The sequence below is a fragment of the Oppia nitens genome, unplaced genomic scaffold (genome assembly GCF_028296485.1).
Source record: "Oppia nitens isolate AA-2021 unplaced genomic scaffold, nextdenovo-longstitch-racon4-pilon3 scaffold5_pilon_pilon_pilon, whole genome shotgun sequence".
In the NCBI taxonomy this organism is placed as follows: Eukaryota; Metazoa; Arthropoda; class Arachnida; order Sarcoptiformes; family Oppiidae; genus Oppia; species Oppia nitens.
The window spans coordinates 5,701,085-5,724,847 of record NW_026533243.1 but is presented as its reverse complement, the minus strand read 5'-3'; the positions used below and the strand labels follow the sequence as shown (position 1 = coordinate 5,724,847).

At 25.2% G+C, this 23,763-nt stretch overlaps 7 protein-coding genes across 8 annotated transcripts; 5 read left to right on the top strand and 2 right to left on the bottom strand.

Annotated features, from left to right (window-relative positions):
• Positions 1-970: 970 nt before the first annotated feature.
• Positions 971-3,315, bottom strand: LOC128961080 (uncharacterized). Of its 2 annotated transcripts, XM_054307288.1 has the most exons (3): positions 1,473-3,315; positions 1,222-1,403; positions 971-1,138 (listed from the first exon to the last, which is right to left on the bottom strand). In XM_054307288.1, the coding sequence occupies exons 1-3, from the start codon at positions 3,207-3,209 to the stop codon at positions 973-975; spliced, it is 2,085 nt and encodes a 694-aa protein (XP_054163263.1). In that variant the 5' UTR covers positions 3,210-3,315; the 3' UTR covers positions 971-972. The 2 variants fall into 2 exon arrangements, with proteins under 2 accessions (XP_054163263.1, XP_054163264.1); XM_054307289.1 differs by lacking the exon at positions 971-1,138 and having other exon boundaries at positions 1,374-1,419.
• Positions 3,316-3,981: 666 nt separating this feature from the next.
• LOC128961082 (chitinase-like) lies at positions 3,982-5,195 on the bottom strand. The gene is made up of 3 exons (XM_054307291.1): positions 4,905-5,195; positions 4,450-4,844; positions 3,982-4,365 (listed from the first exon to the last, which is right to left on the bottom strand). The coding sequence occupies exons 1-3, from the start codon at positions 5,130-5,132 to the stop codon at positions 4,008-4,010; spliced, it is 981 nt and encodes a 326-aa protein (XP_054163266.1). The 5' UTR covers positions 5,133-5,195; the 3' UTR covers positions 3,982-4,007.
• A 1,161-nt stretch (positions 5,196-6,356) lies between these two features.
• Positions 6,357-7,953, top strand: LOC128961614 (zinc finger protein 43-like). The gene is made up of 4 exons (XM_054307866.1): positions 6,357-7,267; positions 7,330-7,372; positions 7,454-7,568; positions 7,667-7,953. The coding sequence occupies exons 1-4, from the start codon at positions 6,357-6,359 to the stop codon at positions 7,951-7,953; spliced, it is 1,356 nt and encodes a 451-aa protein (XP_054163841.1).
• Positions 7,954-8,931: 978 nt separating this feature from the next.
• On the top strand, positions 8,932-9,677 carry LOC128961464 (uncharacterized). The gene is made up of 4 exons (XM_054307703.1): positions 8,932-9,064; positions 9,144-9,226; positions 9,336-9,455; positions 9,622-9,677. Exons 1-4 carry the CDS (start codon positions 8,974-8,976, stop codon positions 9,664-9,666), a joined length of 339 nt encoding a protein of 112 aa, XP_054163678.1. The 5' UTR covers positions 8,932-8,973; the 3' UTR covers positions 9,667-9,677.
• Positions 9,678-14,514: 4,837 nt separating this feature from the next.
• Positions 14,515-15,958, top strand: LOC128961613 (zinc finger protein 64-like). The gene is made up of 2 exons (XM_054307865.1): positions 14,515-15,050; positions 15,113-15,958. Exon 2 carries the CDS (start codon positions 15,182-15,184, stop codon positions 15,956-15,958), a length of 777 nt encoding a protein of 258 aa, XP_054163840.1. The 5' UTR covers positions 14,515-15,050; positions 15,113-15,181.
• Positions 15,959-16,178: 220 nt separating this feature from the next.
• Positions 16,179-17,253, top strand: LOC128961285 (3-hydroxyacyl-CoA dehydrogenase type-2-like). The gene is made up of 2 exons (XM_054307502.1): positions 16,179-16,581; positions 16,643-17,253. Exons 1-2 carry the CDS (start codon positions 16,299-16,301, stop codon positions 17,182-17,184), a joined length of 825 nt encoding a protein of 274 aa, XP_054163477.1. The 5' UTR covers positions 16,179-16,298; the 3' UTR covers positions 17,185-17,253.
• A 3,846-nt stretch (positions 17,254-21,099) lies between these two features.
• LOC128961612 (putative uncharacterized protein DDB_G0271982) lies at positions 21,100-22,344 on the top strand. The gene has a single exon (XM_054307864.1). It carries the CDS (start codon positions 21,100-21,102, stop codon positions 22,342-22,344), a length of 1,245 nt encoding a protein of 414 aa, XP_054163839.1.
• The last annotated feature ends 1,419 nt before the right edge of the window (positions 22,345-23,763 follow it).

The following is a 23,763-nucleotide window of genomic DNA, read 5'->3' as shown; positions in this document are numbered from 1 at the left end:
TATGATAAATTATATTACAGCTGTAGTGAAATACATTATTTATATTATTTTTATACTCAATAAAACCTTTAATAATGATCTTGGTCATATGATACAATATAACGTATTAAATAAAACTGATATCCTTATTTAGTATTAGTATAAAGTAAAATATCAAATAAAACAAACATAATATATTAGATAAACATTGATATCTAATAATTTATATTAATAATACTGTATTTACTAATGAATTATTTTAATAGTTTTTAATAATTAATTTAAAATAATAGATTAAAAACTTTATTAGAATCTATTATTTTAATTTAAGATAACTAAAATATAAAATTTATTAATAAGTTATGAAATACAATTTTTGTAATTTAAAAATCTTAATTTAATAACAGTAATAATTATAAATTTATAATCAATAATTATATTACTTATTATGAAATTTAATGACAATTGGGCTAATTTTTATCAGAATTACTGTATGATGTTTAGGTTTTTTAAAAATGTTTTCGTTATTATCGGTAATATCATTATAATTATTACAAATTATTACTATTACTTCATTAATTATAGTTTTTGCTAATTATTCTCTATTACTTATGTATAATATAATAAAAAAAAAATACAATTTATGAATTTAAAAAAATTCAAAACGGTTCCGGTTCAGTATCTGAAAAATCTTAGGTTTCGATATCTATTTTATATAAACAGTTTACTTATTTTACACAACTTTTGATACTATAGAATACTGATAATAATGATACAGTATTGTATATTATGACATATAAATKGGTGATAAATTTTGTCATAATTTTTAAATAAAATTTAAAAATTATCTTTAATTTTATTAATATCAATGTTAATTATTTTAATATTAATTATTTAAAAATAAAATTACAAAAAATAATTACAAATAATATAATGTGATTGATTTAAGTATCAGAGATGAAAATTTAAAAATAATTATGAAATTATGTTGAATTAGATTTTTGGAGGTTTCTTAACAAAAGCCATCGCTTTATTTGGATGAGAGTTCTTGTGGTGCTCTTTAGCATCTGATGTCTTCTCAAATCTTCGGTTACAGTTTGAGCATATAATACGATAATTGTCTTCAAGTGCTTCGTCGTCGGAATCTATTTCTCTAACTCTAAACAAATGTCAATCAAATCTATCAATCGGTAAACTGTATAATTATCACCTATTAATTATAATGTCCTAAACATGACTTACCCGTTAGCACTGGAATTACTAGCGGTTTCTCCTAATCGACTCATAGCCTCTTTAATACAACTCAATTGTTTACTAAATGTGTCGATATTTTTGTTGGTTCTATCGATATGACTATCGGTAATCTCTGATGCATTTACTTCACTGTCAGAACTGGCAGTTTCTTCGGACTCTTTGTTATTATTCTTTAGAATTTGAAACCTATTATTAGTTTTTTCATAATCAATGGTATTATTATTTGATAAATTACTAACTATTTGGTTGCGTTTGGCCTCATATTCTTTATACTCTTCTAAATACTTATTCAGATCATTGTTTGGGAGTCTCTTAATCTCAACATTCCATTGCTTATCATTCGTACTCTTGAGTAAATTTTTGTAATGACTTTCTTTAAGATCAGTTAACATTTTCCTTATAATAGTTTCCACAAATTCGTGACCATTTGTTTCAATCAATTTGTGTTCAAGTATTTGTCGCTCATCTGATAATAAGATGTCTGAAGATTCCGAGTCAAATGACAACAAAAACTTAAACTTTTTCTTATTGATGTTTGAATAGTGATTAACAACCAAATGTTTGACAACAAGTGCATCACAATTAGGTAAATATATTGAACAAAGTTTGCATTTAACTGATAACCAACAGCTGTGTTGCCACAAATGGTTGCGAATATCTGAAAATTGTTCGTAACGTTTGGCAATTCTTTTATTAACTTTAGCTAATTTGACACAAAGGGGACAATTGTAATAAACACTTCGCTTATCCATATCATCTGACTGTTCATATGAACACAACTGTTCTTGTTTTAGAAGAAAGTGTTGACTCCATTTCGAAACCTTTTTACACCAAAAGTGACTTATCTGTTGACCGGACATATGTCCCTCAATGTGTTTCTTCGCCGATTCGATATCTTTAAACAATTCATCACAAAATAAACAAATTATATTCTTTTGGATCAATTCATGACTAGAATTTGACTCATTTTGTTTATCAATTGTTTCAATACGTAATCGTTTTGTTTGGTTCTCATTATTGTCATCTATTTTTCTTTTGTTTTTCTCACCATTGATTCGTACTTCTGCTTCAATAGTGGATGAAATACTATTATCTTGCGGTTCTTGTTTTGGTTGATTAATGGGCACATAAGAGTCATAATTGATGAAATCCATGACTAAAGAAGATGCAGATAATGAGACCTGTGGTTCGGGTATATAATAAAGAATTGGATAATCGGGATGTTTGTCGACACTGTGTTCAACCACTTTGTTGATGTCTTCGTTCAAAAAATGACAATAAAGACACTGAAAGTAGGTTTCATTTTTTCCTTCGCTATTCAAACGAATTGGATTTTTACAGTTTTCATAAAAGTCTTTCAAATTTGGAAATTTCGTGTCTTCAGTAATTGACTGACAAAAATATATCTTACAAATGGTGTCATTAGAAGACACAAGTTTTCCATCAATTGTTTTTTGATAAAGAAATTTGTGGTGTTTTTTCTGATGAATTATTACATGATCTTCAGTGATGGCTCTATAGAGACACAAATTGCATTGAAATCTTCGAAAGCGATGTCTTTTTATCATATGTTTCAACAAATATCGGTTGTTATACTTCTTGAGTCGGGAAAAGCTCATCAGTTCGTAACAATACATACAAAAGAGTTCTTCTTCAGAGTGTTGATCATTCAGATGAGTAAAGTAATTGATCTCTGAATGTCTTGTGGCAAAACATCGATTGCCATTACTATCACTTTGTTTGACCCAATTTTTGGTACATTTATAGAAATTGCATAAACTTCTGTCGGTTTTTGTCAGTTTGGTGTCGACATCGATGACCACCACTTGCGGTGTCTTTTCRTCGTCATTACATCGGTATTGTCCGATAAATGCCGGAATYAATGGCCTATTTCTTGTTGTAATGTCTTCAGCGACCGAATCGACAATCACATCGCCATTCATTGGAGGCATCGCTGTCATCGTCAACACAACCATTGATTTCAATGTTTATATATCATAACTGATCCAATAGTTGAACAATTGGTGATAACTTAAGCAAAACATCAATCATATCGTAAAACAAATAAATAATATTATTATTTGTGTTATGTTTTACACAATAATTGCTTTATATTTACTACAGTTTATAATAAATACAATCGTTTACATCAACCGAAATTCAAAATTCATTGTATTTTTTTGTAGTTTAAATGTATAGAAATTTATCGATAAGTGTCTACAAAATTCTTAATAAGAATGGATTAAATAGAATATTATACACAAACAACGTAATGCTTATAGGAGTTAATTGTGTAAATAATTACGTTTAAATGTATTAAATATTAAAGTTAGGGATCCAASAAATAGTAAAGTTGGTAACGTCATATTTGTATTATTTAAATAATATTATTTGTAAAGACATCTAGTGTTTAAAAAATGTTTGAAAAATATATATATAAAGTTAATAATAGTTTTTAATTTAGTGGACAAAAATTATATCACAGTTTAAATTTTATAATTAAAATTAACTTATTATAACAATTTATTTATGAGTTTAAAAATGTAAAAATGATTAAGTCAAAATCAATTAATTTATAATGTTATAATTATTGTTAAAAACTAATTATTCAATGAATATTTTTAAATAATTTTATTGTTATTTGATAGTTAAATATTTCTATTTTAGTTTTGCTAATTTCAAACTAATAATCAATATCTAAAATAATTGTAATTTTAGTTCAAATAACTAACATTTTAATTATTATAACTTTAATTTGATAATTATTATAATATTTAATGAAAGTTGGCTAAAGTTTTAGTGAATTCCCATTGTTGTTGTTTGATTGAAGAACAGGTACCATTGACCCAACCGGTAGGACCGGTACACTCTCTGTCTCTATTAAGAGCCCAATAGGAAACTCTTCCCAATTTCTTTTGGTTGGCGTAATCAACGAGTTTTCTGAAAGTGTCGACAGTATATAACTCGGACGGTTGGTCTGTGTGTCCGTTCATTAATATAAGACCAGTTGCACCGTAGACTTGTTGGTCATTCAAATCTTTTCTTAATACTTTAAGTTGGTTGTGAACGTCTTCCATAATAGTAATAACACTATTGACCTGATCAGCTCCGGGACCACCATAATCAAAAGCCCTAATATATTAATATATATATATATATTATATAATATAATATATGTTATAAACAGTTAGTTAATGAAAAATTAGTAAAACCGACATAATTTTGTAGAGATCAATCTGAGCCCCGTCTTCAACACCCCTCTGTATTTCACTTTTTCCTAAATCACTTAAACCTACTGTAGTTGAGGGCAAAGTCAATGTAACGAACAGTTGTTTTCCATTAGATTTTGCCTTTTGTTTCAATAATTTGATTGCTTTAAACCTTTGATGTTCTTCGGGAACATTGCCGAGATTGTCGTGTTCGACATCGAAGTCCACATTTGTCAGTTGATATTTGTCGATCACTATTTGAATAGCATTRGCTAATGAGTTGACGTCGTGACACGCGTGACCCAAATCAACACCATTATAGCCACCAAAAGACACGGACACATCACCTCCAGCCGCACGAATGGTCTTTACTTTTGCTAAAACTTTGGTGTCGTCGGCAATCTTTATAATATAAAATATCGTTTTTTATTTTATTTATTTATTTTAAACTTAAGTTCAAACCTTTTGATTAGGATTTCCATCCCAAGTGGGAACACATTGACCATCATTAGTGGCCAAAGCAAATGCTAATATAAATTGTTTGACACCTGTTTCCCGTATTATGGCCGCAATATCCATATTCTCTCCATTATTATCGAGTGGCATATAATATGGTGCCGCACGAAGACYAGCACCGATGACCATCGATACCAAAGATAGAGTTAGAGCTGTTATACTTAAGACAGACATTTTGCTTGTAATTCGTGTGGAAAACAATTAAAATTTTCATTGAATTTGTTGGCATTTTTATATAATAATTGTGTAATCAATTTGATTAAATGTTATGTGAAAATATCATTTGTTGTTTAGTCTTTTTTATTGATATAATATCTGATTTTATTTTATCTATTTGTTTAAGTATTTTAACAAATAGACTCCTAACTAAACAGGTAACTATTTTAYATARCGTTATCGGTTTTGTTGTATACAAAGTATACGGTATATTACTATTTAATTGATTACAAATTAATGTTAAATAATTAGTTTATTAGTAATATTAATTTACTAAATAAATAAAATTTAGCAATTAAAACAAATATTTAAATTATTGCTAATATTATTTTTTAAATTTTATTTATTTTCCGGATATTTTATAAATTGAAAATTGAATTTTTAATATGTTAGCGAACTATAGTATAGTCTGAAAGTACAGTATATTGTATACGGTTTTACTTTTAAATTAAATTCTTAGAAATAACATATTAATGATTAACAATCATTGATTATTAATTATCGTTGAGTTTAAATAATATTTTACAAGTCATGTGTTACAACTATTATAAAATCCGATAATTAAATAAATAAATATCACATTTGAAAAAAGATTTATTAACTTAAATTAAATGAAATAAAAATATATATTATTAAATCAATATGTTTTTAATGTTCTTTATTATAATTTTATCTAATATATTACTACATAACTCATATTATTTAATTAGTTAATTTCAGATAACAATTTCAATAAGTATTTTTTATATCAATTATTGTTAATTAAATAATTCAAAATTTTAAATTAATTTTTGCATTTTATATTAATATTTAGTAATAAAATACAGTCATAAATTAATATATAAAAATTAATTACAATAAATAATTAATAGTTTATTATTTTTGCAGAATATTTCTACAGAATATTCCTTTTTTATTAACTATTAGTTTACAAATGTATGCATTGAACACAAAATCCCTAAAAATTATTAGTATTTCTGTATATTATAACAGTTTGTATACAAACTTTGTATACAAAACACAACATATGATACCATAAAGTGATTATTGAATGAAATGTCATTTAATTATTATATAATAAAAACATCAAATTTAGAGATTTATTTGAGTATTAAAATCAATTGAATGAGATATCACTGCATTTGGTATAGATTTTTGGTAACACATTGATTGGTTGCGACAATGAGTGGATCAGCTAAAGCCGTCATTACAGTCAATGACTTATTGGATGAATTGGTTAAAGAAAATGAACGACTTTTGGGTCAATTGAACATCACTTTGGATTTGATCCGATTATGTGAAGACTACAAACAATTTGTTGTCGACTTTTGTCTTCATTGTCGTTGTGGTGACCGACAGAAATACGAAGATATCATCGATCGACTTGACTCTCAATATAAAACTATTATTAAAGATAATTGTGACAAATCAGAGACAATATTGACTAAAAATAACAATCAAATGAGTGATGAGTTAATTGATGGCAAAAAGTTAGCGAAAAATAAAGTGAAACGAAGTCAAAGACATGACTTTATTAAACCAAAACCTATTTATAGTAATATCAATAATGAGTGCAATAGTCAAACAAAGAGGAAAATTATCGGCTATTTATGTAATTACGGAAATTGCAATTACCGAAACTGGTCAAAGGGTAATGTTTGCCGACACGTCTCGAAAATGCATTTAAACAAACGGCCACTAATTTGCCGCGAATGCCGACAAACGTTTTGGGGACAAAAACGATTGCTTGAACACAGAAAAATCAAACACATGGATCAACTGATATATAATAGTAACCGAAATGTTTACAAATGTGATTATAATGGATGTGTTTATGAGTGTAAAAGTTTGTCAAATTTAAATCAACACAAACGCAGACATATCGGCGATAAACCATTCAAATGTCTGGTCGAAGATTGTTTGTCTTCATTTGTTACAAAAAGTGAACTCAAAACTCATAACATTAACATTCATAGCAATGAATATCCCTTTATATGTCATTTGGATGGATGTCTTGAGGCGTTCAAGACTAAGGAACGTCTCAAATGTCATACTTTTATACATACAAATGAGTGGCCATTTGTTTGTGAGTGGTATGTCTTCATTTGATTAATTTATTTGAAGATTTATTAATATTTTAATACTCATTTCATAGGCCCGGATGTGATGCTAAATATGCCAAAAATTCAGATTTAAGAGTATTTTACATTTTGTTACAATTGTTTTCATTATTTTTTTTAATATATGATAATTGTTTTCATTTGTTTGCAAAAAAATAGTTGCATCGGTTATGTATTCATTGTCCAGAAAAGCCGTACCCGTGTGAGTGGCCGGGATGTGAGTCGACATTTAAAACAAAAAATGGTAGACGACTTCATAATTTTACACATACCGGTTTGTCATCTAATATATAATTTTTTTTTAGTTATAAATATAATTTTTAATAAGATATATTCAGTAAATAATAATTTTATATAAATGTTTAACAATAGGTGAAAGACCTTATAGATGCGAATGGCCGGGTTGTGAGGCCAGTTATTATATGATATCCAAATTGAATCGACACAAACTAAGTCATAATGGTATAAAAAGATACCAGTGCTCGTGGCCCGACTGCACCATGAAATATAGTACGAGTCATAATTTGAAACTGCATTTAATGGCCCACAGAAATGATAGGCCATATGTTTGTGACTTTGCTGACTGTCAGCGACGGTTCACCGATAAGTCKCAAATGAAAAGACATTTTAAGAAAGTCCACAAAAGTGATACTAAATAGATATTTATTATTATTGTTGTTTCGTTTATATTGTTTTAAGTTTATTTTAAATAATTTTTATTGAAATTTTAATGTTRTTGTAGATTTTATTATACTGTATAATGTAATTTTGAAAATGATATATTAACAAAAATAAATATGAAAAATTTCACTTTTTTTTGTTTATAAGATAAAATAAAAAACTAAAAATCAATATACTATTCTTTATATTATACAGCATTGTTGGGTTAAATCAAATTTCAATATTACATAAAAATATACAAATATAAAAAAATGCTAAAGGTTATTTTGCATTTCTATTTATTATATTATAATAATAATAATAATTTTTATATCATGTTATACTGTATATAAAACATTAAATCTTACGGAATGATATATATGTTGATAAAAATAGAAATGTTTTATTGTCAATAAAATTATTTTATTTCATTATCTAGAATAGTATTTATTTATTTTTTATTAAAAAATATTCAAAATTAATTAAAAAAATTGTGTATTCAGTGTTTTAAACATTAATTTGAAAGCATTTGCATTTAATTCTTAAAAATATTTTTTTTATTTAATTCTAAATCAAAAGTCAATTAAATATCTGTTATTTCAAAAGCACTAAATTTAAGCAATAATTCATTTTAATGATCTCAGTATAAGATAAGTTATATACAGTATTAAACAATTCAATGAATGTCAAAATTAATGTGAAATATTAATAATTATTTTATTAATAATATTTTTTTGAATATTTGTTCAGACATTGTTTGCTAAAAATTAAATCATATAATTCATCACTTTTTCCTCTATAATTGAATTTAAATCAACTATAAATAATCGCAGTCTTTCCAAATAACTATACATAAAGTGATTAAATATTGAATAAAAACAATAATATCTRATATAATGTATGGCAAAGATTTTATTATATATGTTGTATTTTTAGCAATTTTATCATTCAATTCAATTAATTGCATAAACGATGGAAATAATAATAATAACGACAATACTATAGAAAAATTGAGAAATATGTTCGTCAAGAGATGCGATGACAGCCTATCTGAAGACATGTCTAAACAATACGATAAATGCGATTCAGATGTCAGCGATTCACTCAAAGGTGTGACCATTTGATTGATTATAAGAAAATATAATTATTTAATAATTATTTTCATTTGTTTAATACGATTATCGCTAAGAAACGGTCAAAAACTGTGCTAAAGATCTTTGTAAAGACAAGTCAAGCAAAATGGATGTCTGYTGTTATACTGTTAAACCCAATGTAAGTCATGTTTAATAAATATATAATGAATCTGAATATAAAGTTATAATATTAAAAATTTATAAATGCATAATATATTGTAATCACTATTTTTATGGCAAAATCATAGCAAATGTTTGCCTGTTTTGAGAAAAATATTCATCAAAATGAGGTAAAAGAGGCCAACAAAAAGGGTGAAACCATCGATGAATTTCATCGCAAGAATGTTCACAATGCGGCAAAAATTATGGTAATGTTTTGTCTTATCTAATGTCATATGAATTAACATCTTATTTAAATCTCATACAAACAACACCCACTTTATCTACTATTAGTTGCTTTTCATATACAGTAAAAGTGAAACCAAAATATATTTGCAAATAAATTTAAATGTTTGTATTTTTTATTAATCATAGGAGTGTTATGAAGAAATAGATGATGACGACGATGACGACGACTAAGTTATGAGACAAATAAATTATATGAAAACAAAATTATAACAAAAATGTTTTTAATGTTTACTGTTATATATTTAGAAACAATTATTATAGAAAACTAATATTTTGACATTTTTCATGTTTTTAATAGAATTATTTATTATTTTAATGGATAATATTATTGGATTATGTATTTTATCAATTAATACAATGAATAATAAAAATAAATAGTTTTTAATATGCATTTTAGTAGACATTATTGTGTGATATTTTTCATTATAGTTTAAATGTATTGCTATAACTATAGTACAATATTTATTCAACACATTTATTGATTTGGCAATAATAGGGAAAAAGCCATAAATAAAATCTTTCAAAGCGTTGACATAACTTTGGGCCAAATCAATACCATATAATAGTCGACCGATAAATAATTGACATTTTTCTCAAAATCTCTTTTAATTTTTCTTTTAATATATATATATATATATATATATCGACACAATCTTCAGAAAATAGATTTTTATAGTTTGATTCATAAATACAATGTAATAATTTGAATCATTTAGTAACATTGYTATTGATGTTATATTTGTATAATAAATTAATGCAAATCTTTATATAATATAAATTTATATAAATGTCAATCGACTTATATTTTTATACTATTCTTTATTCAATAGGGTTGGGACGTCTACTTTATCAGACAACAAATAAATCTTTTAGCAATAATTAAAATTATTCATTATGAAATTTTGTAACTTAATTAAACTTAATGTATTTTAATTAATTAATTTATTAATACTAAAAATATATAACATTAAAAATAGTTATTAAATATATTTCCATACGATATATTCTAAATTATTGAATTAATTTTCAAATATATAGTATTATATCCAATCTTTTTCTAATTTAAATGAGAGAACAATATATTATTGTTTTTTATAGATCTTTAGAACAGAGAACAAACATTAAAACACAAGACATATCCCAACCCTACTTATTATACTTAAAAACATTACATCAATCGTAATAATACTGTACAACAAATACATTAATATCAATGATGAATGAAATGCATTAATAGGTGATCACATTGTATGTCAAGTTGTAGTCTCAATGAATGCTTTAATGTTAAGCACTTGTAACCAATAGATCACTTGTCATAACTATATTTCTTTATTTTTATGTCTTAATCTATTAATTGATTTAATGTTAACTTTCGTCAAATAGCTTTCTATAAGACATAAACTAGTTATATGTCATGTTTTTATAGGTATTAAAGCATTTCATGTTAAATGATTTACTGTCTACTAATGAATATTAAACAAACCATTGCTACAATTGTAAGCACATCCATGTTATTGCTTTTACTACAATAAATGAAATCTATATTTATATAAAATATTTATTATTCAATACTCTATTCTGTTATATAATTGACATTACAATGTGTTTGTTAATTATATATTTTTGAAATCTAATTATTAGTTTTAATAAAAATAATAAAACAATATTTAAGATTAAATGTCAATTAAAATAATTTTTTATTTTTATTAATCTATTTATTTTTGTCTATTAATTTGAAAATCCATTGGACTTTTCTCATTACATAAATATTATTGTATTTTGTACTTTATTGTACAAAATTGTATTTAAAACACTGTCAGTATACAGTAGTAGTACAGTATTATAAAAATAAATAATAAAAGTAAAGCACAAATAAAGTTATAATAAAATAGCAAATGATATGTCAAAAATTAATTAATTTTTATGATTAAATTTTACAATAAATAAATTAATATGAATACTATACACTTAATATATATTGAATATTATTGAATATTATTATGCATATATATATAYTGGTATATATATATACATATAAAATAATATTTTTAAAAAATCAAAATTGTTTAAACTATAATAATGTCAAATTTGTTTGACAAACTGATAATTGATTACTAAATTTTCTAAAAGCGATACAATAAAGAACTTGTGATTTATTTTGCATACTATGTATACACTAATAAAATATAAATGTCATGAATAATAATAATACATAATATCTAAAACAGAGCAAAAATTTATTACTATTTATATTTTTATTGTTATATTATTATACATTTAATATATTTTTGTGTTATAAATATATAATTTTAAATATATTTGTAGAATTATACTATAATATATACTGTACTATAAAATTAAATTTTGTATTATTCTTTAAAATAATGTATCGAAATTTAGTGATAACATTACATGACTTACAGTTAGTTTTAATGAATACATTGAATAAATTTTTATTACACATCTATTAGATATTAATATTTAGTAATAATAGTCAATTAATTAGTGTTATACTATACAAGTATGATATATTCAATTATATAGATTAATATATATTATATTTAATGAAAAACTTCAAACAAATTGTTCGTTTAGACGATTAGTATCATAATAATAGTGACTTTGGTTTTGATTGTAATGATTATAATGATTGTAATGATCGTAATTAGCATCAGTTGACCGACACATCAATATTGATAACAACTCATGTCTTCGTTCCTGATTTAAGGCATACTTTATAAAAATAATTATAATAATAACGACTCCCGTAAACAGTAATATCAATATAATCTCTTCAATCAAAGCACTGGTACTCTTAGAAGTGGCTTTTGGGTCAATAAAAAACATTTTAATTAATGTGAACAATACAATCAATATAATGTTTGTTATAAGAGATACAGTCAAACAGTTAAACGGTATATTACAGCGACAGCAATCACAACATAGTAATTGTGGTTCACTTTCATTATCATTAAAGTCAACAGTAGTGGACATGAATGTTGGCGGCGGAAGATTTTTGTACTCATTTGGTGTTTCATATTGTCTGGGCTTAGCGTATGAATAATGTTCACCAGTCATAGGATCGTATGGATAATATATATTTCGGTAAACACCGTAATTATGGTACGGGTTCTGGAAGTACTGTCCCTGAGTTGAATCCATCTGATAATTATAGGATGAATTGTGCGGAACAGCCATTGATTACATTAAATCAAATATCAATAACAAATATAATATAAAACATTTGAACCACAGTTTCTCATGAGTTTTAAAGCTATTGCAGATGTAATACTTGAAACATCAGTGATTATTACAGTATAAGAGAAACATTTAATGAAAAACTAAATGTTAGTATAATAGCACTCTCTTTACACATCAAATCATCATTAAAATAGTTGAATCAAATAAAATTAATTTAGTAAAAGACTTGATTAAAGTTAATAAATAATTGAAAGCAAACATTATTTTATTTGTGCAAAAAGTGATTGACTCAACAGTTTTGCTTTCATTTAAATAGTAGTGAACCGCCAAATAAGCGACACTTTTGCTAATATGAAGAATATAACAGAGTTTATATTGAAACAGATTGTGAGCAGCACTGGGAGGACAGGCAGAAGCAGAGACTGACACTCACTAGTAGTGATCCATTTGCAGCTCAAACTTATTGATTGTTAGCGACGACGGGCGCCAACCATCTTCACCACTGTTCAGATACAACTCTCTCTCACTTTTTTTATATTCATTACTCCATTTAGTTATGCCATCAAATGCCATATATTTCACTTATGTATTCACAATATATTAATTATATAATATTACATAATTTATAAATAAAAACATTTATAGGATTTGCTTCATAACTATAATGAAAACATTTTTTAAAAATTATTATAAATCATATTTTTAAAGCTATATAATGTTAAATACATAGTAAAGAATAATTTGTATTATAATAATGCCATACAATRTACTATAAGATTATTTCTAGTTATCAAATATATTATAGGATATATAATTTAATAAATATGATATATCTTATACATTKCATTAATACTGTATACCATATACTGTAATACATAAGTATATTATATAATATTTGGAAAGTTATATAATATATTTGAATATAAATTTAATGCAAAAGCTTTTAGATGTTATGCAAAGCATGTCTTCAATTCAAATATATTTTGCATACAATTGAGTCAACTCTGGCTTAAAAATTCACAAATCATGCCATTTCTTAAGCAAACAAAATACTTATCAAGAGATGTATAAACTATTATTTCAATGCATTTTAAGTGTTATAGTAAGTCATGGGTTTGATCGACAAAACATACAAAATAATAATAATATGAAATAAAAAAAATTATATAAAAATGGGTGAAAATGATGTCAAATGAGTGTACAGTAGTGTACTTCGTATAGGATATTATACATGCATTTCATAGTACATACAGTAGAGTATGCAAAAGTACCATGGTCAACTATATCTATTGGTTTGATTTATGCATTAATTAATATACAAAATCAATATAAGCTAATAATTATAAAACTTATTTAAAATAATTACAATTATGTAATGTTTTCATATGAAATGAAAAACATAACACATGTTGAAAATTGATTGACTAATAGATAGGGATAACCCAAACCAAACTATCCCACAAAACTATGCTAACCTAACCCATACATATAGTCGGACAATATATTTAAATATAACTATTTTTATACTAATTAATAGATGTAAAGTTAAAGCATGAAAAATTGAATGTTTTATAAATTAAAAATAATATCAATTAGTAAAACCTATAGTTATATTAATTGTAAGTAAAATCAATAATTTGCTTACAATTGCTTTCACTGATTGATAACATTTTAACCAAAAATATGGTTATTATAAACAATAGGGAAGCCATTCGTCTAATTTTAAGTCAATGACTATGAATAACGTTAGACATAAACTAATCCCTCAAATGCTATAATCAATGTTATAAGCAATCTATTGGTTAAATCATTGATTGTCAACATATTTAGTGTTAATATTATTTGTGATCACTGTTTGCATCAAAATATTTAAATTAAACATCAATTCAATTGAATTGTTTGATTGGTTTAACATTCAATCATTTGTTTACAGTTATCTCAAGACATGTCTTGTGATATAATGGGTGAGATGTCGACCATCGATGACATAAAAAAGGATTCAATGGTTGAGGTGAAGGACTTTGTCGAGTCGTTAAGGGATGAAAACAACAGACTTTGCCGACAATTATCTTTCGCACAGAAATCTATAAAATTATTTGAAGACTATCGACAATGTCTGACCTCTTTTGCTAACAATTGTCTTTGTGATGAAAATTTTGAGAATCAGATGCAATACAATGAACTCGAAAAACGATACAAAAGTCTTGTCGAAGAAGATAAACAATTTTGCGGAATCACTGATGAATTGAATAGTGATATCGAGTTTAACCAAATTGATGATAAAAAAGATAAGTTGGATCAAGTGATTAGTGGCACTAATAATGATAGCAATTATGATAATAATGTTGATTGTCGTAAGTCTTTAAATTTTTCTGTCAATCAATTGTTTAACTTATGAATTGATCCAAAAATTTAGATAATTATTTGCTGAAAGAGATTTAGTAAACGATTGAAAAAATGTGAAGAAGATAATGACTATAAGTTAATGTATATGAAAAGCGATACAACTGATAGTCAACTCATACTCTGTCAATGGTATAACTGTGGACTCAGTTTTGGTTCACAAACCAGTTATTCACAACACATAAAGACATCACATTTTAGAATTATCGACAATTTAACAGATCCTCTGTTGTTGGACAATGAAATTGTCATTGATTTACCACAAACTAATGATAGAATTATATATGAAAAAGATAGCAAAACTGTCAAATTAAAGACGGAAGCGAAAGAAAATGAAGTTTTTGTATGCGATTGGATCGGATGTGGACTTGAATTTGGATCAGATTATGATCTCAAGAAACATAAATATACAACACATGACCGAAAAGTGATTATTCCTGTCAAACGAACTACTGTTCCTCGATTTCAAGGCTTTAAATTGTTAACAATTCATAAGACAGATGACAATTCAGAAGATGAAGAGATGAGACAAGAGTCGGAAGCAAATGTAAGACACGACCCATCGTTTGACAAACTATTTAAATGTGAATTATGTGACAAAAGCTATACTCGAAAAGATAGTCTCGATAGTCATCTGGCAATACATCATGATTTGTCTGACAAACCAATTAAGACATATTATTGCGATTACTGTGAATATGAATCACGAAATAGTGGACACATGAAGAGGCATATCCAGAGAAAACACACAAATGACAAACCATTTAAGTGTGATTTAGACACTTGTGATCCAAATATCAAATGTTTTGCAACGCGTGAAGATCTTAAACAACATCAATTGAAATGCCATTCAATTTAATCATCAGTTTATTAACGTTATATTGATTTTAGAAATTGTAATTTATGTTTGTATTTATGTATGTATTTTATTATTTTTATTTGTAATTTTCTAATTTAAAAATAAAATTTAATATAAAAAATGTATTAATTAAATTGAATGTATTTGTTAATCAATTTGTTAATCAATTGTTAATTTATAATCTATAGACTCTATACTATCTATACTATAGACTACAGTATAGTAAATGATTTTAATAGAGTAGATGTCACTGACGTTGTTATGTATTATGTAATGCATTACAAAACACATGTATTTTGATATTTACTAACAATTTTGGTGACAATTATTGGCCGAAAAAATGACTAAAAATACGGGAAAAATTGCATTAAACGGTTTGGTATCTCTGGTCACGGGAAGTGCTTCGGGACTCGGATATCATATAAGACAACGATTGGCACTTAAAGGTGCAAAAATATTAGCCGTTGATATCAACCACAAGACTGATATTGAAGAAGATGTAAAACTGAAGACAAGTGTGTCATTCATTACCGGCGATGTTAGTGACAGGAAATTTCTGGACAATATGTTTGCTAAATATCCTAAAGTTGATGCTGTGGTCAACTGTGCCGCTGCTTATAGATGTAAATGTGATTACTATTGATTTAACTGTTAATATTGATTAATTAACTTTTGATTTATTAGCTTATAATTACTTCACATCATATTTGGTGTCCAAACATGCATTGGATGTGATGAAGAATAACGCCATCAATGAGTACGGTATACGCGGATGTATTATCAATATAATTGGTTTACAACAGAGATATAATGAGAAGTACTTTGAAGAGCAAGACATATACTCTAAGAAAATCGGTGAAACAATAGACTCGTTGGACGACAAAGTAATGACTTTAGCCGAACAGTTAACCGCTAATAGGATCCGATCTAATAGTATAATAGTTCCGGCAAACAGTGATCAACAACTGTTTGCACAAATCATTCAAAATATCATTGAAGATCAATACATTGCCGGACAGATCATTAATATGGAGGACGAGTTTCGACCACATTTGGGAACTTTTAAAGAACTTATGGCCGATTATCACATACCACCTGATCCTAAGACAATTCCCGATGACGTCAAAGAAGCCAACATTCAATTACCAAAACCGGCGCATAACAAGAGACCGACACAGACTACCGGCAATCGTACACCACTTCTTAGATTAGATAATAAGAAATAATAAACAAATTGTATGTTTAGTATAATATATAAAAAATAATTATCGGTACCTGTATTTCATTTATAATTTATTAAACCGGTTTGGTATTTTATATTTTGTATTGTATATATCAATATTTAATAATTTACAATATTTACTGTAATTTCCCATACATTTACCTGAATTTATTATTACAGATAGTTTTTACTGTAAATAAATTTAATTTACTTATAAATTTATCTAATTAAACTTATTTATTTGTTTTTTTTAATTTTAATTTTATTCAAAATTCATATCAATTTTCAATACATAAAATAGTACAAAAATACTTTTCTGATATATCAGATAAAGCATAAAAATAATTATAAATATAAATAATTTTTCAAAAAATTAAAGTCTGATATTTATTGATTGACTTCAGTCTGTTGTTGTCCATCGGCCACCTTATGTTCGGCGCACTCTTTTTCACACTTTTCGGTACACTTTTTAGTCTCACCGGCTTTTGGTGGCACTTGTTGTCCGACTTGTTGGACAGTCTGTCCGGGTTGGGTGGGGGGCACCTGTTGGGCTCCATTATTCTGTTCAACTGTATTCGGCATTATGATAATTATTTGGGACTATAAATAAAATTAGAAAAAATAATTAATTGTCATAATGTTTAGCAAAATTTAAAAAAAAATTAACTCACTTTTACAGTACACGTGGAAATAAAAAAAAATTGTCAAAAAAATGAGAATTTTTGTCAAATAATTTTTTAAATGACTCGTTTCGTGCAAATGCCAGCCCTTTATATACCCTTAAAATTACAGGACGAGTGAGACTAGTATAGCAATGCGGGAGATAATGATTGCCGCCTTGTCTTTGCATTTCCCAGAAATTTTTAACCATATTTTTTTAGTGATCATCCAATCATTTTTTAATGAAATACGATAATACCATTAATAGACATACATATAGTACATGTAATTTAATGATTCATAACGTTTTTAGCGTAAAATAAAAGAGTACGGGTTTTTATTTGCCGAAACATTTACATAATTTTAATGACATATTTCAGTTATAATATTGAATTACATGAATGTCTGGTTACCATAGGAGGGGTTGGTCTATACGCAGACAGTTGTGCCCACAGTTTATACCAATGATATAAAAACATAAGTACCGATTCAATGATATCTGGCCAATAGCTGTCTATTATATCAGTACGATATTGACAATTGCATTAATAAAACCTTATCATCCAATTGTCAAACGATTACATATATTTCTTTACACATTTGAAAAATGTAACATATTTTCAGTTAATTTTTATGATTACTAAAATAAATTAATAATCATTATGTAGAGTACATGTAGTTAACAAATGCAATACAGTATCCGATAACCCGGAGCGGACGTGTCATAAATTATTTTTTATTCCTATATTACCTATACCTGGATTGTCGGTACAAAGTTTTATATACAGGTATTGTTAATAATAGTGTACATTCATATTATATCTTATATTAATTATATAACAATTGTTGGGAGGTGGGGCACTATTTGTTATGTTATATAAGTATTGAATTTATTTTATAGATTACAATTGAATTAAAAAAAATAATTTGTCTATACAATACAGTTTATTTAGATAATTATTATTAAAACCAATTGTATTGTGGTGCTAAATTATTTTCATAATTATTTTTTTTTAAAACTAGTTTTGTATTTTATATTTATGGTTTATTGCACTTAAAACGAAATCCATAGTAATAATTATACATTAGCTTAAAGTAATTTTTTTAATAATATTCTCATTTCTAAGTTATTTAATATCATAAATAAGAAGACAATGTAATTGCGTAAATTAGTTATATTTAGTACTATATTTAAAAATGTACAGTAGATTACATATATATATATATATATATATATATATATAGTAAAAATGATACTAAAATTGTAAAACAGTTGGGTTTCACAGACGCTAGAAGTCTAATGTAATTTTTCAAAAAAAAAAATCTGTTTCCGTTAAAGGGTTTCAACACAAAAATTAATCATTAATTGCAGGAAATATGATTCACAACTGAAAATTGCCGGCAAAATCGTTACTAATTATAAAGTGGGCTAAAGTTCACTCATATAGTAATACAGAGAAATTTATAATTTTTATAAATGTTATCATTAATAAGGCTTATGTAACATATAAATTGGGAGTTTTATCTATTGATTGATTATTTGGTATAAATAAATACTCTATATTAACAGTTTTTAATTATTATATTGTATTTTGTGATGCAATTAATGGGTGGTTTAAAAATATTTAAGCTCTAAAAATATATATGCAATAAATATACTAATCTAGAGTACACTTATATATAAATATTACCCATTAATGAAATATATTATTTTATCTGAAATTTGAATTTTTACATTTACAATTCTACATATATCATAAAAATTGTATAGTTTTACAAATTTCTGGATTATATTGTATTATATTGATATACTGTTTAAATTTTATTATAATAATCATGTTGACAATTTTACAATGTAATTTCATTAAAAATTTTAATTAAAAAATATTAGTATAATTACATTATTTATAAAATGTAATAAACTAAAAGTGAATGATATCATTACAATAACTATATCACTGAACAATTATTTTATCACATATTTTCTAAATGTATTTTATTATATTTGTTATATTTTGCGAAACTATTATTCCATATCCAAACTAATATCATAGACTATCATAATGTATATTATTTAATATATGTAATTTAATATTATCTATTTTATTTATGCTGTATTATATATTATAATTATTTGATAATTAAATTATGCTATAATTGCAAAATTAAATTAACTGAAATTCTTATAATTACAATATCAGTTGATTTCATATTATAAAATTAGAAGAGAAATCATATAAAGTAAAGTATTAGTTATGAAATTATTTGATAAACTTTAAATAATATAACGACTATTTATTAATATTAAAATATCATTTATTTGAAATATGAATTAATCATAAATAATTAGATTTAATAAATTATGTTCATTTTTATATAATAATAAATTTCTAAAAACAGTTTATTCAATATTTACTTATTTGTTAAACACAACTACAGTATGTTTCAATTGTTTAATATTATATTCAACCGATAAAATGTATTGTACTGTACTGTATAATGTAATTTATAAACAGTATTTAAAAGATAATAAATTTATAGTTGATTGTATGATACTCTATGTCAATGACTATTCAATAAACAAAAATAACAAGATTTTGATACTTTTTTTGGGTTAGGACTGAGTCCCAAGTTTTTTATGCAATATATTCGCCAATACTTTGCAAAAATTAATTTAAAACTCTAATATGTTATCAAAATTATATTATAATACATAGATATAGATATATCTGAAATAATTTTCAAGTTATTTAAATTTAAAAAAATTAATTTATTATTATAATATAATTTATAATAATTTATTTATATTTATTGATTAAAAATGTTTATATTTTATTTAAATATATAATATTTACCTTAAAATTAATATTAATTACAATTAATAATTAAAAATAATTTCAATTAAAAAACAAAAGCAAAAACAAATTTAAGCATTTATTTAATGTTTAACAAATAACAACAGACAATACAAAATAATATAATATTATGTAAAATATTTAATTATATAAAATAAATATTAAAATATAGTGAAAAAATGATAAAATTTTGTTCACAATTAGCGCCAAAGCATTCAAAGAGTTTATATTAATATTAATAATAACTTCAATATTGTTGACGACATTAACGACGTGTTTGTTGTCTATCGAGACGTTAATGTTGTCAATGAATTCAACGCTTTGTTATTATTGTCTTTGACTCGCATTTTGTGTGTTTTGATGATCACTGAAGACATTGGAAATAGACATACAATTGTCAAGACATGGATGATATAAGACCACCGATTGATGAGGACGTGAATGATGACAATGATGTTCACGTCGATGAAAATGTTGACCAAAAGTTTGTCGAAAAGATGAAACTTTTGCAAGAAATGGGTTTATATGACAGTCGGATGATGGATAAGGTGGACATCATTAACAGCATTACAGCCATGCCTTCAAATCCTATTATCAGACACAGAACAGGTGTCTTAGGTCGACCTGATTTCAGAAATGATGATTTAGTAGCCTTTAAGGGCGATAAACCTATTGAGACTGCAAATGACGGCGCACAGGGATTCACACCAATTGAAAACAGTGGCATCAAATGGTCTCTTCCTATGCGAAGAAGAAGGACTCCTCCACCAGAAACACAGTCATCAATGACTAATAGGGATGAAGACAGAAATAGGGAGAGAGAAAGGGATAGAGACAGAGATAGAGACAGAGATAGGTATAGAGACAGATATAGTGACAGAGATAGTGACAGAATGAGAGACAAAGATAGAGAGAGAGAGAAAGATAGAGATAGGTATCGGACAAGAGATGATAGAGATAGGGATAGACAAAGAGATTATGACAGACAAAGAAGTGATGATAGAAACAGAATGAGAGAAACAGATATTAAACCTAATGTGAAAAACATTAACTTGAGTCCAAATAATGGTGATACCACTGATGAATCCAATATACTGGTCAATGATAAGGATGTAAAACCAAATGTAAAAGATTTAGAACATTTGGTTCAAACACAAGAAATTGCTGCAAATGATAGTAATAGTAACGGTGACTATCTATACAATTATGATACGCCTCCAACAGAATCTATGGCACCACTATGTGAGCCAACATCAACTTACACACCGACACCAACCTATGAAGCCAGCAGTTCATCAAATTATTATCCATCGACATCGAGTACAGGTGCAGACACTGATATCGGTCCACTAGGAGTGCCGAGAAAGAAGAAAATAGATACCAAGACTTTCGACAATTTTTTCAGTACTCGTAAAGACAATCGATCTAAACAAGAGATCAAGTCTGAGAAGAAGTCGAGTAATACTATTCTTGATATCGACGCCTTCATTCAAGATTGTAATAAGAAGGCGGCCACCAAATCAAAAGCTTTTTTTATTGATGATATCGACGACTTCATAGAGTCAGCCAACAAAAGACTTGATAGTATCAATAATAGCGGATCTAATTCACCTAATTTATCAAATCAACAAAAGAGACGTAAATTATAATAATTAAAAATTAGTAAACATTTTGTATGATATTCTTCATTAATATTAATTCAAATAATTTTTAGTTATAATTTTGATAACATTTACTGTATTTTTCAAATTAATTAATCGGTACAGTAATTAAAAAAAATATTTCTAAGCATTTCTAAGTGTATTATTGAACTTTATTTACTGTATATACTGTCTTACCGTAAACTGTATTTACAATTACGGTAATTAATATTATAAATATAAAATAATTGATTGTAGTATTACTGATAATAAAAAATATAAAAAAGCATTGATGTTAACTTAAACTATCTATAATAGTTATAACTATAAATTTTGTAAAAAAAATTAGAAACACCAAACAAATGTTTCGTTGAAAATTAAAAATATCAAAAATTATATTAATATTGTTAATTTATTATTATTTAAAAAATCATTATATATTCTATAAATCAATGAATTTCAATGAGATATTTATAGAAGTTTTCGACTTTTCATAACTTTTTCTTAATYGGATTTTTAAAATATAAACTATTATTATAGTATATAATAATTATTAGTAAATCCTTTATAATAAAATAATATGTCTGAGATTTGTATAGATTTTTATATTTCATTTATATTTTATACTAAATTAAAGTCAAATAAAAATTTTCCTATACGAAAGCTAATGAAATTTAATTTAAGTAAATTTTCTTAAAATCACAATATAATTATAAATATTATTTAATTTTCAATCTCAATAAGTAACAGCTAATAATAATAATATTATAATAATTATTTTAATTGTAGCTTAATTTAATAAATTAATATATATATAATGCAAATATTAATAAAAATTAATATTGCAAAATTTTGCAAATTTTAATTTATATACAAAAATGAGACTAAAAAATAGATATTAAAATAAATAAATTTAAAACGAGTTAGTAATACATTGGCTTAAAGTAATATTATTATTATGTTATATAATTTAAGGTATATTTGAAACTTAGTAATAATTTAATTTAAATTAAATATTTGTGACAATAGTAATAAATATTTGTCTTTATATAAAATTAAGGATTTTTTTTAACTCTAATCCCTATATAAGTAACAGTATTTTTGATGTCTGATATGTCTGTCATTCACGACTGCAACAAATAATACTAAAATTTAAGAAAAATTCATATAATTTTAAAAAAACACAATAAGTAATTTTTAATATATTGGTGCACCTAACAAATAATTACCGTAAAACCCCAACAAATGTTTTACATATATATACGAGTATATAATTATCTATTAGATAATTTTAAAAAACTATTTACAGTAAATTAGCATTTCTAGGCACTTAATTATTTTCAGTTTTAATATTGAATTTACTATATTTACATAATTATGTTTATAATTAACTCTATTTTGAAAAATTAAGAAAAAGTTCTGATACAA